This window comes from Cebus imitator, unplaced genomic scaffold, assembly GCF_001604975.1.
Source record: "Cebus imitator isolate Cc_AM_T3 unplaced genomic scaffold, Cebus_imitator-1.0 Scaffold233, whole genome shotgun sequence".
Classification (NCBI taxonomy): Eukaryota; Metazoa; Chordata; class Mammalia; order Primates; family Cebidae; genus Cebus; species Cebus imitator.
The window spans coordinates 1,768,724-1,779,848 of NW_016107548.1; the positions used below are offsets into that span (position 1 = coordinate 1,768,724).

At 42.5% G+C, this 11,125-nt stretch overlaps 1 protein-coding gene across 4 annotated transcripts in view; it reads right to left on the reverse strand.

Moving 5' to 3' along the window:
- Window positions 1–8,360, reverse strand: part of PRDM5 (PR/SET domain 5) — a 220,907-nt gene extending 212,547 nt beyond the window's left edge. For 3 of the 4 annotated variants that reach the window (XM_017497574.2, XM_017497573.2, XM_017497576.2), the window contains exon 1: window positions 8,006–8,360. In XM_017497574.2, coding sequence (XP_017353063.1) covers window positions 8,006–8,098 — 93 coding nt within the window. In that variant the 5' untranslated portion in view covers window positions 8,099–8,360. The remainder of the gene's footprint in view (window positions 1–8,005) is intronic. The other variant, XM_037727504.1, reaches the window with a different exon arrangement.
- Between the last annotated feature and the right edge of the window lie 2,765 nt (window positions 8,361–11,125).

The following is an 11,125-nucleotide window of genomic DNA, read 5'->3' on the forward strand; positions in this document are numbered from 1 at the left end:
TAAAAGTTCAGTTTCCACCAAGAAGTTAGAAAGAGTATCAGTACTATCCTAACAATGAGAATGATAAACCGCAAAACTCATAACTTTTCTTAAGGAGAGCACTAGCTTACCTGTGGCCAGTGCTTTCTTCCATCCATCATCCAAACAAGAAATCAACTAACATTTTAACAACTTGCTAAAGGAGGAATGGGAGACAGCATGAAGGTATAGAACTACAACAGCCCCAGACCCAAGGGATGTGACAGGCATGCTGACATTCTTTTCCAAGAACTTCCCAAGTGAGAGAGGTTGGGGAACAGATGGGAGAACAAAGAGAGACTTCCTCAGTGGTGCTGGCATGCAAGAGAGGAACAGCAGGTGCTGCAAAGAATGTCATGACAGTGTACACCTCCTGTCCTGATCTTTTTCTCATATCAGAGGAAAGGTTTAGCTACTGCAAGAAAAGCAGCAAACTTCGTCATCCCCAGGCTGTCCCCTGTAAAGATCCATCACTGCTGGGAGAAGGGCAGGAAACAGTACAGGCTCAAGCAGTTTGACCACAACCATCAAGGGACTCCTACCACTGGGGAAGAGACAAGAAATGTTCACCCACAAAAGACCAACCACTGACACAAGGCAAAACATTAGGTCTTCTGGCGAAGAGGAGCAGGCATATTGAGAAAGCCCAACTCCCAGGGCCCAGGCAGAGGAAGCCTACATAAGAGTGAGAATGGAAAAAGACTGTCCATTCTCCCACATCCCTCACCATCAGCCCACCAAGCACCAAAAAATAACACAGTGAAGTCCACCGTAGAGAGAAGAACAAGAGCATGGCAGAAGGGCAGATAAATGCTGAGAAAATTCATTGCCAGCAAACGAGTGACATAAGAAATGTTAAGTGATGTACTTCAGCTTTCAAAATATGATACCAAACAGAACTTAGTTCAAAATAAATAAATAGCCCAGGTACAGTGGATCACGCATGTAATTCTAGCACTTTGGGGGGCCAAGGCGGGCAAATCACTTGAGGTTAGGAGTTCAAGCCCATCCTGGCCAACATGGTAAAACCCTGTCTACTAAAAATATAAAAATTAGCCAGCTATGGTGGTGGGAGCCTATAATCACAGCTACTCGGGAGGCTGAGGCAGAAGAATAGCTTGAACCCAGGAGGCAAAGGTTGCAGTGAGCTGAGATTGTGCCATTGCACTTTAGCCTGGGTGACAGAGCAAGGCTGTCTCAAAAATCAATAAATAATAGCTAAATGTAATGGGTAAAAAGTAAAGGTACATAACAAAGACAATTTGTCTTAGCTGTAATTGCTCTAAAAGATCACTGATGACCTAAAGAAAAAAGAATAAAAATGTACTGAAGTTGTGTAACATGTAATATAAAATATGTGACATTTTAAAGAATGGGAAGGAGGAACTGCATTATACAGTTGTATCTCACCAACACTTTGACATATCCTTTTGTTGTCCAATAGACATCTCAAAAACAACAGGCCTTAAACTGAACACCTGATCTGCCCTCTTCAAACCTGCTCTACCCGTAACCTTCCTCATTTCAGTTGTTGGCTGACAATCCAATCCTTCCAATTCCTCAGGCTAAAATCCTTGGATATCGTCCTGAATCCTTCCCATTCTTTCACACTTTACATCCAAACCTATCAGCATGTTCTATTACCTCTACCTTTAAAAATACACTACTGGCTGGGCGATAATCCCAGTATTTTGGGAGACCAAGGCAGGCAGATCACGAGGTCAGGAGTTTGAGACCTGCCTGAACAACATGGTGAAACCCTGTCTCTACCAAAAATACAAAAATTAGCTGGGTGTGGTGGCATGTGCCTGTAATCCCAGTTACTTAGGAGGCTAAGGAAGGAGAATTGCTTGAACCCAGGAGGCAGAGGTAGCAGTGAGCCGAGATCGTGCCACTGCACTCCAGCCCAGCCAACAAAGCAAGACTGCCACGTGTGTTCCTATGCAACAATTTTGCATGTTCTTCACATGTACCCCAAAACCTAAAATGCAATAAAATAAATTAAAAAAAAAAAATACACTACCAAAGCAGCTACCATCTTGGTCTAAACAGCCGTCACCTCTCACATGGATTACTGCAGTAAAATGCTAACTCTCCCATTTACACACTTGCCCTGTGGCAAACTATTCTCAACAGAACAACCAGAGTCATGCTTGATAAACTTATGTCACTCCTTTGCCCAAAGCTCTGCCTTCTCATTTCACTCAAAGCAAGAGCCAAAGTCTTTGCAGTGACCGAAAGGGCCCTGAGCAGTAGTTTTTCCCCTTCACTAGCCCTCTGACCTCCTCCTCAACTAACTGCCCATTCCAGCCACACTGACCTCCTCGTTCTTGGAATGCAACAGGCAAATTCTCGTCTCAGGCCCTTTACTGTACCTGCCCCTTCTACACAGCATGCTCTTCCTGTAGATACAGCTTTAGCTAATTTCCTACCACCCTTCAAATAATTGCCCAAATCTTTCCTGTTTAGTGAGGATTAACTGATCCATCTAACATTCGTAACATCCCACACACTCCCCCACACACCTTTTCTGCCAAGTCAAAGGTACCTAGCTCTTTTTCTTTTTTTCTATAAGGCTAATCACAGTTAGCAAAGTATAAAAGTTATCCGATAGATCTGTTACTTTGTGTTTCCCCTCACTGGAATGCAAGCTCCACAAGAGCCAGAATAACTATTTTCTTATTGTACCCCAAAGTGAAAGTACAGGTCTTGGCATACAGAGTGATAAAGATTTGTTAAATGAATGTGTAAAGCAAGACCTGAATAAATAAAAATTATGGCACATCCACAGCATAGATTATATTCAGACATTAAAAATAACAGAGCCAAGACAGATAAAGGGATTTTCACAAGCTATCACTGAATGAAAAATGTGAGATGATGAAGCGAGTTTACTCTTTTCTTCTTTTTGTAAACTCATGTTTCTTTTTTTTTAAGTGATGCATCTGTTTGTGTGTTTGTGAATACAGCATTTTATGAGTATGGAGAAAAAAACTTTTTTTTTAACGAAAAGCGTACATGGAATGACCTGAGTTCAAATTTTCATTAACACACTTATGACTGATACAACCTTCCTCAACATCAGCTCCCTCTATAAAACAGGGATACTAACATCCCCCTTGCAGGCTTATTGCAAGACTTAACTGTGTAAAAGCATCTAGTGACTTGTCTCTGTCACTCACTTTTCTGCCACTAGTAACGAGAATAGTGTCTAAAAACTGTCATAGCTTAATAAATACTTGTTGAATTAATTAATTACTTGTAGCTGCTATTATCACACACAAAAAACAAAATACAGTTTTGGAGAAAATATTACAGTAGTTACATAATTTAGAAAATTTTTAACAACACCAGGAAATACAAAGAGCTGCCTTGAGTCACTGTGGAGAAGTGTGAATGTGTGAACACAGGGAAGAGATACTATATATGGCAGGATTCATGATTACTTTTCCCCTGATTATGTTTCCAGATTAGTTATCATCAGCCACCAGGAAATGTAAGCAAACATTCACTGGCAGATTTTTAGCCCTAGGCTACAAATCCATGTTTCTTCAGACAAGTCACCTTCTACACTGATCAACATAACACCTTATCCCACAAAGTCTGGTCTTCCTTTATTAACATTTATGTGTGGTGATGTTTCCTCTATGGGCCTTACTTTTCTGTTTCTTTTTTTTTTTTTTAATTTCTTTGATATATATTTTCTCTAACTTTGTACAATTTGACTTTTGCTTAAAATCTTATTTTATTTTTACAAACTCACCTTTAAGCCTTTACTTCAGGATTTTGTTTTAGTTTTTTTGTTGTTGTTGTTTGGTTTTTGTTTGTTTGTTTGTTTGTTTGTTTTTGAGATGGAGTTTCACTCTGTTATCCAGGCTGGAGTGCGATGGCACAATCTCGGCTCACTGAAACCTCTGCCTCCCAGGTTCAAGAGATTCTCCTGCCTCAGCCTCCTGAGTAGCTGGGATTACAGGGGCACATGACCATGCCCGGCTAATTTTTGTATTTTTAGACCAGCATGTTGGTCATGCTGGTCTCAAACTCCTGACCTGGTGGTCTGCCTACCTTGGCCTCCCAAAGTGCTGGGATTACAGGCATGAGCCACCGTACCTGTAGTTTGTTTGTTTGTTTGTTTGTTTTTACTTAAGATTTTACCTGACCAAATGACTTTAGTACAAATCCCTCAGTGACAGTCAAGGTGTGTGCCTTGGTTTGGAAAGGAGGGAGTTGGAACTGTGGAAGGCATAGGTATCTGAGAGGCAACTGTGAGCTACAAGACTCCCTGCAACTCTCTGGGCTTCAGCGTTCTCACCTTTAAATGAGGATGTGCCAATTAGATTACGTTTATTAACTTAGTAAAAAAAATTACAAGATATAATTTTAGAAAAGGAGAAGTGGAGATGAGACTTTATTTCTCCTAAAAGATTAGAGCCTGCCAAGTGGCCATCCCACAGGCAGGGAAGCATGCCTCTGGCCAAAGCCCAGAGATAGGCACTTTGAAGGAGGAAGAGCTTTATACTGAACAGTTTGGCTCTCTGCAATTCTCTTCCCAGATACTCTCCTGGCTGGCTGAGCTTCTTCAGCTCTCTGCTCACGTGTAATTTCCTCTGAGAAGTCTTCCCTATTGGCCACCTAAAGTAGACCCACCCCTCATTTACTCTCTAATACCTCATCTTGTTTATTTCCTGCATTTATTTTAACACGTACCTCAATCAATTTTGTCATCATCCATTTTCTACTTGTTTACTGCCTATCTCCCCACACAAGAAAGCAAGCTCCTTGCAGAAAAAGACCTTGTCTGTCTCGCTCACCTGTGTATCTCTAGGGCCTAGTACAGTACCTGCCACATATGAATGATTAAATGACTGAAAGTCAGAGAAGGAAAACCTACAGCCAAAATATTTAAAAGGAAAGAAAGCTGACAGTAGTGTATTTCCACCTTAATCTTTTCCTTAAAATCACATAATCTGAGAGCTTGAGTATGTGATTTTAATCTGCAAACCTTTCCACTTCGCAGCTTCAGGCATAACGTCAAAAACACCACCCACTGGTGGTTAATCATACAAGCAAGCTAGGAAGAAAATAGTCATGAAACAAAAAATGTAATGTAGTAAGGTGTTTGCTTAACTTTAAATTTTTATTGGATGTATACTTAATTTATGAGCTTTGAGTAACTAATATTAACTTTAATCTGCATAATACTTTGCAACCTAAAAATGCCACATTTTGACTGAAGCATTCAGCTGGGCTCCTGAGAAAACACAGCAAGCACTTAGACAGGGTCTGGGACACAGCATGTAAAAAGTGTCAATTTTATTATTTTTTCTTATTCTGATTATTAGCAAATCACAATGTGTAAAAGTGTGAATGAACTCAGGTCTCCTTTTTCTACTCAAAAGCATGCTGATTCTTTTCCTTTTCTTGAGTTGTTACTGTACAGATTTTTATACTGGGAAAAAAAAAAAATTAGAGGCAACAGACCAGCAAAAAAAGATAATTGCCAAGGAAAAATCTAGTAGGACTAAGGTAAGGCCAGAGAATTAGGTGAGTCTGCTGCAAAGACACCACCACTCTAGGAAGCACTGCACAACAAGGGCTAGGACTACAGAAGGATTAAGGGGTCCCACCAGCAAGAAAAGCCCATCTCAACCTGGCGAATGTAATGGGGGTGGGGAGTAAGATTCCCCAACCTCAGTCTGGATTAGATTATCTGAATTTGAAATCAACAGATGGTTTGAATTGCAATCACTTTTTAAAACAGTAGTGTTACACAAGCGTATGTGTTATAAAAGTGTGGCAAAATATCTGTAATTTCCAACACATGTATCAAAAGTGGTATCTTCCAAAATTTGTTTAGAATAAAGAGCATGAAATCTTTTAAGTAATGTCTTTAATGTAGCTGCTGATAAATCTCTTTTCTCAGATGCCTTGATTTATGGCCAGAGTTAGGCCTAGTACAAGGTAACTTAGAAAATACCAAAGAATTGACGGACTGTTTGCCTTCCACAAACAGGTAAGGGATGCACTGATATTCAGCTGAAGCCTCACAATTCAGCTAAAGTCTGCTATTTGGCTTTACCTTTGTCTTTGTCCTCAGATTTTGGAAGAAAAAGGAACTGAAGCTTGCTTTAAGGTTATTTCTGACATCAACAAACCTGTCCACGACCTTGTGACAGAATTATCTTGGGATCATAACTAAATGTCAATAATAGTTTGGATTTATTGCAAACATCTGCATATTCACTTTGAAAGAGAGGCAAGCATTCTAAATGTGATCTAGATGAACATCTCTATGTGTTTTATATATTAAACTGGCCAGGAAAAGGTAAGTATCTATTTATCACTGCAATAGTAAAGTGATACAATAACATGATTTTGGAAGCTGTTCATCGCATGCCCCAAAATAAAATACTTGCAAATAATCAAATACATGAAAAAATAAGATGAAATTAATGAAAATCTTAAAAGAAAGTAGGTTGGCCAGCTGTTTCTAAAAACCTATATGGTAATATGAGGCAAACAACAAGGATTATATAATAATTCTAATCTTTGTAGAGTTGTTTTGGTATAGTACTATTCATAACATTAAATAAATGATTTTTAACTGTGTTTAATTTTTTAAGTAATTATATTTAAGTCAGAAACCTTTAAGGAAGGTCTGTTTGAGAATTTTTCACATTTTAAAAGAAGAATTTTAACTCTATACAGAAGTCATTTGGTGATAGTTTTCTTTGACTTTCAAAGAATGTTGATTTAACATTTGGCCCTCTGGCGACTATTCAATATCCCTCTAATTCAGATAAAGTATTTATTACTGTTTTTAATATTTGAACATTCTTCCCAGCTTCCACTGGAAAAAATAAATAAGTGGTTGATTTTTTTCCAATTTTGCCCTGAAGGATGACTGGAGATCATGTTGTCAAGCCCCTCCTGCAGATTAGTAGCACTTTCTACTACTCTTCACCAGCTCTTTAGGTCGGAGGCTAAGGGGAGGTGATTATAGGCAGATGAAAGGCACCCTAGTGTCTCTGAGTGCATCCTCTGAACCTCTTGTTAACATACCTGAACAAGCCTGTTCTTGCCCAAACCTCCATCTTATAAAGCATCCACTAAGAAAGGGGGACGAGGGAGTCTAGGACGACTCTAACAAGTTATCTTATAAAACCAAATCCAAAGAGCTGGACTGTTCCTGTGGCCTCTCTTCCTAGGCCTTTGCTTTCAACATCCAACACTTCCAGGCCCTTCCTGTATGAACTGAGCAATGTGCTCCCTCTCAACACATGCAACTTTCTGGATGGAGAGATCGAACCGATGTTGGAGACAAATCCAAAAAAAAAAAAAAAAAGGCAGAGAAAAAAGCTACAGAGATTCAAAGATCATCTGGTTGACACCTCCCTGAAGGCACATATAACACATTTCAAAAGGAGGGAAGGAAGTCCTGGGTGTATGAATGAGATTTTTATGGCCTGTATGGAGCGGCGCTCTGGGCTGCTCCTCCCATCCCCGCATGGAAAGTTAGGAGTTTCTAGCCACATTAATTCACCCTAAAGGAAAAGAGGCGGCGGCGGCCGCGCTGCGTGCGCGCGGGGGAAGACACCCGCCCACGCATGCCCTCGCCAACGCAAAGACGCAGCTCACAGCCTTAACCGAGGAAGAGGGAGGCTCCCGCCACGCTCACTTCCTGCTGGTGAGAGGAAAGACATCTTGCAGCAAGGAGGTCGGTAGCAGTTCCGCCCCTGGACCGGCCGGCAGCGCAGCGCGCACTGTGGCCACCTACGTGGCGCTGCCTGCTCGGGTGGCGCGGCGAGCAAAGGCCGCCCATGCCGCGCCCCGCGGTCCCCGGCCTTCCCGCGGAAGCCTGGTTCGGCCCCGGCGAGGGTCCACTGGGGTGAGGCCCGCCGCACCCCGGGCCCTGCGGCGGGGCGACTGCAGAAGGCGCAGGGCGCGCGAGGTGCTGGGACGCGCAGGCCGCCGCGGGGTCACCCACCTTTCTCACTCTGCGGGCGGTGTAGAGCCCCATCCCGTCCTGAACCCGGGAGGACTTCAGGGAGAACCTGTCCGGCACGTACATGCCCAGCATTTTCCCAGCCGTGGCGGCCGCCGCCTGGCTCAACACCGGCGCTGTGCGCCCGGCAGGCGACACATCGAAATTTGGGGTGCCAGGGTAGCGGGGAGAAGCCGGCAGGGAAGGAGGAAATGGAGTTTTCCTCCCAGAATCCCCACCTCCCTGCCGATTCCAGGATCCCCCGCGGCTCAGCCCCTCCTAGTCCCGGGTCGGGCTCGGCCCGGATCCGTAGCTATCATTTCTGTCGCGGGGGCGCTGGGGGCGCGGGCCTGGGCGCCGCGGGCGCCGGGACGCCGCTCGCTGATTGGCCCGAAGTTGGCGGCTCGGACCCGCGCCCGGGCGCGAAGCCCGGAGCAGGGCTGACCCCTGAGCCGCAAACCCGGAGGCTCGCGAGCTGCGCGGGCGGTCAGCAGCCCTGGGCCCGGCACAGCGGCGTGCGTTCCCGCCTTGGTCCAGCTTTGGGTTTTCGAACCTTGCCCCACTTAACCATTACCATAGGGGAGTCTCGCTTACTTGTCTTCAGCTGCAAGACGAAATGGACCTTCTCACAGCCGGGGCATCCTGCAAAACAACTTTATCAAGTTTCTGACTCTGAAAGCCAGCTTTTTGCCGACTATTAAGAACTAGCCCTGCGGTCTAGGAAATTTCCGTGCTTCTCACATTCGAGTTAGGCGTGTTTGCTTTTTTTCATGTTTGTTGCAGAGGTTTGAATTAATAAGGGATCTTAAAGTATGTTGATTAACTTATGGAGAAATACGTTGCAAACAATTTAATGTTTAAATCACTAGAAACTTGATGTTTTCTGGTAACATAACCTCGGGAAGTTCTTACATTTCTCGAGGTATAGTATTCCTGAGACCCCCCTTGCTTGATAATCGGACCTATTACGGATATTCAGACATACGGAAGTGGATTTGTGGGAGACAGGAGGGGCACCCAAACAATAGAATCTGGTGTCACAACAATGAAATAAAGTTACAAATTTTGTTTTAGTGTTTTTAGTTAGGCTGTGCAGTGTGCGCAGGACCTTTAAAAGCCTGCTTCACCCTTCAAGATGAGCCAGGAGCCATCTGTACTCATTTCTCTTGATATTCATGGTGATTTTCTACTCTAAGGTCTTGGAAACCATTTGATGTTCTTAGTTGATGTTCTCATAAACCATTAAAAGCACACACAAAAGTTCGACAAAATTGCAGACTACACACACACACCATGGAAACGATTCCTGTTTCTGCAGGAAACCCTTGGAACATAGACAGTTACTAAGTTTTTTTTTTTTTTTCTTAGACAGGGTCTAGCTATGTCTCCCAGGCCAGTCTTGAACTCCTGGGCTCAAGGGATGCTTCCACGTCGGCCTCCTGAAATGCTGGGATTACAGGCTTGAGGTACTACACCTGGCCCCTATGTAGATATTGATTCAAGTTTGGAAAAAGGTTTAAAAAGCAAAAACAAAAGTCATTATGGAAAAAGAAAATCATCTAATGGCAGTATTTGGAGACTTTAAGGAACACAGTAAATGATTACATAATCCTGTCTCTAAGAAATATAAGTTTAGCTTTCACAGCAGGAGAGGAACAATTAGCCCCTCTGTGAGTTTTGATACCTTTGACTTACCATAGATCTCTAAATTCTCTAAGGGAAAATATATCAACAAAAACAAAAACTCTTTTGGGGGAATTTGCAGTTCCATTGCCTTGAAACACATAGTATGTAAATATGTCTTGAATGAAAGTCACTTCTGAATCTGATCTGAGATGTTCAAACTAGATTATGGTGAGCCTACAATTTACTTGGCTCTTTGTTGTGCCTCACAAAAAGCTGGACTAAGTAGGTTTTCCACGGGTCATTTGAACCGGGCTGAGACCAAGCCAGACCAGATACATTGGGCCCAGCTGGAACCAGACCACTGTCCAGAAGGTGGGGCCCTAGCATTTTCCTGGAGCATTCAGCTCCTTGTCAAACACAGGCTGGAGCCACCTTCAAGCCATACCGGACTCTCAGTGAAATGCTCTGCCATGTTTCTTTGGGCGCAAAAATTTCCACAGCTTTTGATCACTAGTGAGGAAAACATGTTTTTTGGTTTTAGTCTGAAACAATCCTTATTTAGGGATGACCTTTGCTTTGGCATCTCTCTTAAATATTTGGTTGCATGCTGTCTTTCTGGGGAGCGAGGCTGCAGCCTTGAGAATCCACCTCTCTGAATGTAGGCATCTTTACTAAATAGAAAATGGTGAAAGTATACACACACACACACATATATGTGTGTGTGTGTGTGTGTGTGTGTGTGTGTGTGTGTGTGTATATATATATATATATATGTATATATATATATATTTTTTTTTTAGACAGTCTCGCTCTGTAGCCCAGGCTGGAATGCAGTGGCACAATCTCAGCGCACTGCAACCTCCGCCTCCCAGGTCCTGGTTCAACCAATTCTCCTGCGTAGCTGGGATGACAGGCATGTGCCACCATGATCAGCTAATTTTTTTGTATTTTTAGTAGAGACGGGGTTTCACCATGTTGGCCAGGCTGGTCTTGAACTCCTGACCTCTTGATCTGGCTGCCTCAGCCTCCCAAAGTGCTGGGATTACAGGCATGAGCCACTGTCCCCAGCCTAACATTTTAAAGATAAAAGTGAAATCAATATAAGAAACTTTCCAGATATTTTATGAATCTTGGCCAGATATTTTTGTTACAATTGATGCACTCAGTATATTTCATTAAAGCATGCAATGTTCTTTTTATCTATTTAATGGAGTGTTCTGAAGATCTACTAACTAAGACATGGGAACTAGCAATAAAAAGTTCTTAATAACAAGTTCCATTACAACACATAAAAAGGATACATGTTTGCCAAATCAAAATGCACAATATTGACCGGAAATTTGATTTTGAAGCCTATAAGACAGTGGTAATACGATGAGTCATTTCTTAAAACTTTAAAAGCTAGAAAGTGACCTTTCGGTATTATCTTTGAAAAACGGGAAATTAAAAGTCTGCTTTATATCAAGAGTTTAAATCCAGTCTTTAAAAAATAAACAA